This window comes from Drosophila simulans, chromosome 3L (assembly GCF_016746395.2).
Source record: "Drosophila simulans strain w501 chromosome 3L, Prin_Dsim_3.1, whole genome shotgun sequence".
In the NCBI taxonomy this organism is placed as follows: Eukaryota; Metazoa; Arthropoda; class Insecta; order Diptera; family Drosophilidae; genus Drosophila; species Drosophila simulans.
The window spans coordinates 10,454,847-10,458,517 of NC_052522.2; the positions used below are offsets into that span (position 1 = coordinate 10,454,847).

Here is a 3,671-nt window from a genome sequence, read left to right on the forward strand (position 1 = left end):
ATTTCATGTTTAATAAAAAATAATTTTATAAGGTATGAATAAATTAGTGTGTGTTTCAATTTATATAACTTTTTTGTATAAACAACGGTTCATAAAAAACAAATTTGTCAAAGAAACAGCTTCTAAGTATTAAATTATTATACCAATTAACTGAAACTTACTAAAATGTCTTAAAAAACTTGTATTATCTATTATAATATAACAATACAAAAAAATATAAGAATATAATACTTATATTCTTTCTAACTTGTCTCCTATAATTTTTTCATATATGCATGCCAATTTCCATGTTTTCTGATTTTGTAAAACTCAAGGTACATATGCTATTTCTATTAGTTTCTTATTGTACCATCTATTAGTTTCTTATTGTACCATATTGTAACGATATATCGCACGCCAACCGGCGGACAGTGTTGCGAAACGCCGCCACTATCGCTGTAAGCACGCCGAAAACAGTGGAGTTTTCTTGATTTCCATTTTCCGAAGAGCACTTGAAAAAACCCAACAAAAACAAACAATCGAACCACAATGACCGAGGAGAGCAAGAAGATCGATCAGCTGGACGACGTGCAGCGCCAGTTGCTGGATTACCTGGCCAAGAACGACACCAGTGGATTCAAGCAGCTGCTGGGCGGAGTGAGGAATGTTAATTTCGTGGACCACACCGGGATGTCGTGTTTGGCCTACGCCAGCTACAAGGGAAACCGCGAGGCGGTGCAGCTGCTCCTGGACATGGTGGGTACATCTGCCAGCCAACCACCGCTTGGGCTCCAAACATTGAATAGTACTAACCGCCTCTTTTCCACAGGGTGCCGACGTAAACCTCAATCAGCATGGAGCTGATTATACGCCACTGCACTTCGCTGCTCTATCGGGCAATACACATGTGTGCCGGCTGCTTTTGGATGCGGGCATCAAACCGGGCAGCTTGAATAGTGTCAACAGGACCGCCGCCCAAATGGCCGCCTTTGTGGGCAACCACGCATGTGTGGAGACCATCAACAACTATGTGACCCAGTCGAGCTTGGAGTACTACACCCAAGTGCATGGCCAGCAGACGGAGCCGCATATACCACCCAGCTTACTCAAATCGTTCCACGCCTTTGTCACCGAAATCAACCTGCATCCCGTGAGGATTGCCCTGAATGTGCAGTCCTTGGGACTACTTAGGATCCTGTCCAGTCTGCGCAAGACGCTGGCTTTGATGTGCGAAAAGGAGATGCAGAAGTCGCATGACCTCAACGAGCTGCTGGCCTTCAAGTTCCATTATCAGGGCTGGATTTTGGCCGAACTAATACGCTGCGAGGAGCAGTTCAAGGCGCAGCACAAGGAGAAAGGTGGCGAGGAGGCGGGCGATGCGAACAAGAACGATTTCATCGAGTTGTTTGTGAAGCGGGTGCTCAAGGAGAACAAGCTGGGCCAGCTGGACTATGTGGAATACACGTTGCGCGAGTGCGCCAGGGAGTTTCCAGTGAGGGAGTGCACCATCTTCCGGCAAATCGCCACGCAATTTGGCGCCAAAGATGCACCACCAGCACTGACTGTCCTGCGAAATGCCATCAATGGGATGAGGTGGATTACGGTGGGTCTCATGATCTCATAATCGAATGATTCTTTTCTAATCTGGAAATGCAATTTTCAGGACGAGGGCAACTACTGCAGCACCTGCGGCGCCGAGAAGCCGGACAAGAAGTGCTCCAAGTGCAAGGCGGTGCAGTATTGCGATCGCGAGTGCCAGCGGCTGCATTGGTTCATGCACAAGAAGAGCTGTGCCCGCCTCCTGGCCCAATCCCAGGCCCAAGCCCAAGCCCAGCCGCAATCGCAAGCGAAGGGAGCCATTGACACTGCCGAGCTGCGCGAGGAGCTGTCCAAACTGACTGCGTAATCCGGTGCTTCTTTGTAACGTCAATAAATGTAACATAAAACCAGAAACCTAGCATTTTCGCGTACTAAATGATTGTTAGTACCAAACTGTCAGCTGACTACAAAAATTAAACTAGATAATAGAACCGAGAGGCAAAATTGCACGTCACAGATTCAATTAAAGTCAAAACATACAAAAATTAAACTGCCCAAAAATCTTATATATATCTTAAAATAATAAAGAGTAATATTGAATCAAAACAAAAACTTTGAAGGTTATTAAAAATATGATTATTTTGTGTTTTCAAATCGAATATTTCAAAAAGGTAGTTTTTAAAATAGCACAATTTCGAATAATAAGCTAACAGCATTCATTCTCGAATGTTAAGTTAACAGCATTAGCGGCATTCGACTGAGCGTCTGTTATCTAGTTCGAAAATTCGAAAACGAACAGCTGATGGCCGTTGAATTTTTCTTGTTTAATCTATTTGTTGCTAGTTGCTCGTGAAAACCCGTTTAAAACAGTCCAAAAATGGTGCAGGTTTGGTATATGGATACGGAGGAAACCGATCAGCGCCTGGAGCACCACCGCAATCCGCCTGCCTACTTGGAACTGGAGGATCTGTACCAGAAGACCGGCGTGGAATACTTTAAGGCAAGTGAAAAGCGAAACTGCGACTTTGTAAACCTCAAGTGACCTTGGGGGCGAGCTTATCTTGATCATTCACATTTGCAGATCAACGCGGACGAGTACCAGAGCGATAATACCCTCACGGAACTGAGGGCAAAACGTGGCTACACCTACGATGATGAGGCAAGATCGGTGTTTCCTTAAAAAACAACCAACGAACCTAAGTAAACTTCGATTTATGACAGATCACCTGCTCGGAGAAGTGCCTTCCAGACTATGCCAACAAGTTGAAAGCCTTTTTCACCGAACACCTGCACACGGATGAGGAAATTCGCCTGATATTGGATGGATCTGGTTACTTTGATGTTCGCGAGTAAGTTTTGTTTATTTACACCGCATTTTATAGTATCCCAGCCACATTTTTCCAACTAAATAGTTCTTCTTACTGATCATAACTAAAGTTTTTCCTCACAATAATAAAATTTTTGAAATCGTTTTGAAAACGAAAAACTATTTATTCTTTATAGCAATGAGGACAACTGGTTGCGCATTAAGGTTGTGAAGGGAGATCTGATCATTATACCCGCTGGCATCTATCACCGCTTTACTTTGGATACCAATGTAAGTTATTTTGACAATCTTATGTACAAACTTAAACTATATGTATTGTTTTTCCTTAGAACTTTATCAGAACTCGTCGCTATTTTGTGGGCGAACCTGTCTGGGCTCCACACAATCGTCCTGCTGATGATATGGACTGTCGCAAATCGTACATCAAGCATCAGTCGGAAAACTTTGTGCAATTCAATAAGGTTTAAAAACCCTTAATCTTATCTTTTACTATCAAGTTTGATATTTTGAAATAAAAAATCGCTAAGCGTAATAAATAGTTTCAACGTTTTCTTTGTTTAAACCTCAGTTTTCGCTGATTAACTTAGTTTTAATGTAGAATTCAAAGTCTTATTTCTATATCAATAAACCCGCCAAAAACTTAATTTCGAATGTTATCTCTTAATTGGTTGCTGCACATGCTAAACGTACTTTCGAACTCGAATCTCAGAGAGTACAATTCGCGGTATGACCGTGCCAGCGCCGAAGAGAAAAAACAGCGCAAGTATAAAATCCCAAACGCCAGCGAAAGTATCGAGCCAACATCGATGCGCGTGCCATCGCTAGG

At 42.9% G+C, this 3,671-nt stretch overlaps 2 protein-coding genes across 2 annotated transcripts; both read left to right on the forward strand.

The window, feature by feature from the left end:
- The first annotated feature begins 399 nt into the window (after positions 1-399).
- LOC6737566 (ankyrin repeat and MYND domain-containing protein 2) lies at positions 400-1,932 on the forward strand. The gene is made up of 3 exons (XM_002084363.4): positions 400-735; positions 809-1,582; positions 1,643-1,932. The coding sequence occupies exons 1-3, from the start codon at positions 529-531 to the stop codon at positions 1,883-1,885; spliced, it is 1,224 nt and encodes a 407-aa protein (XP_002084399.1). The 5' UTR covers positions 400-528; the 3' UTR covers positions 1,886-1,932.
- Positions 1,933-2,297: 365 nt separating this feature from the next.
- Positions 2,298-3,383, forward strand: LOC6737567 (1,2-dihydroxy-3-keto-5-methylthiopentene dioxygenase). Its single transcript, XM_002084364.4, has 5 exons — positions 2,298-2,518; positions 2,600-2,677; positions 2,740-2,867; positions 3,022-3,115; positions 3,175-3,383. Exons 1-5 carry the CDS (start codon positions 2,396-2,398, stop codon positions 3,310-3,312), a joined length of 561 nt encoding a protein of 186 aa, XP_002084400.1. The 5' UTR covers positions 2,298-2,395; the 3' UTR covers positions 3,313-3,383.
- The last annotated feature ends 288 nt before the right edge of the window (positions 3,384-3,671 follow it).

Coding starts and splice junctions, on each gene's coding strand:
- LOC6737566 (XM_002084363.4), top strand. CDS start 529: ATGACCGAGGAGAGCAAGAAGATCGATCAGCTGGACGACGTGCAGCGC. Junction 736..808: donor TGCAGCTGCTCCTGGACATG/GTGGGTACATCT, acceptor TCTTTTCCACAG/GGTGCCGACGTAAACCTCAA. Junction 1,583..1,642: donor ATGGGATGAGGTGGATTACG/GTGGGTCTCATG, acceptor TGCAATTTTCAG/GACGAGGGCAACTACTGCAG.
- LOC6737567 (XM_002084364.4), top strand. CDS start 2,396: ATGGTGCAGGTTTGGTATATGGATACGGAGGAAACCGATCAGCGCCTG. Junction 2,678..2,739: donor GCTACACCTACGATGATGAG/GCAAGATCGGTG, acceptor GATTTATGACAG/ATCACCTGCTCGGAGAAGTG. Junction 2,868..3,021: donor GGTTACTTTGATGTTCGCGA/GTAAGTTTTGTT, acceptor TATTCTTTATAG/CAATGAGGACAACTGGTTGC.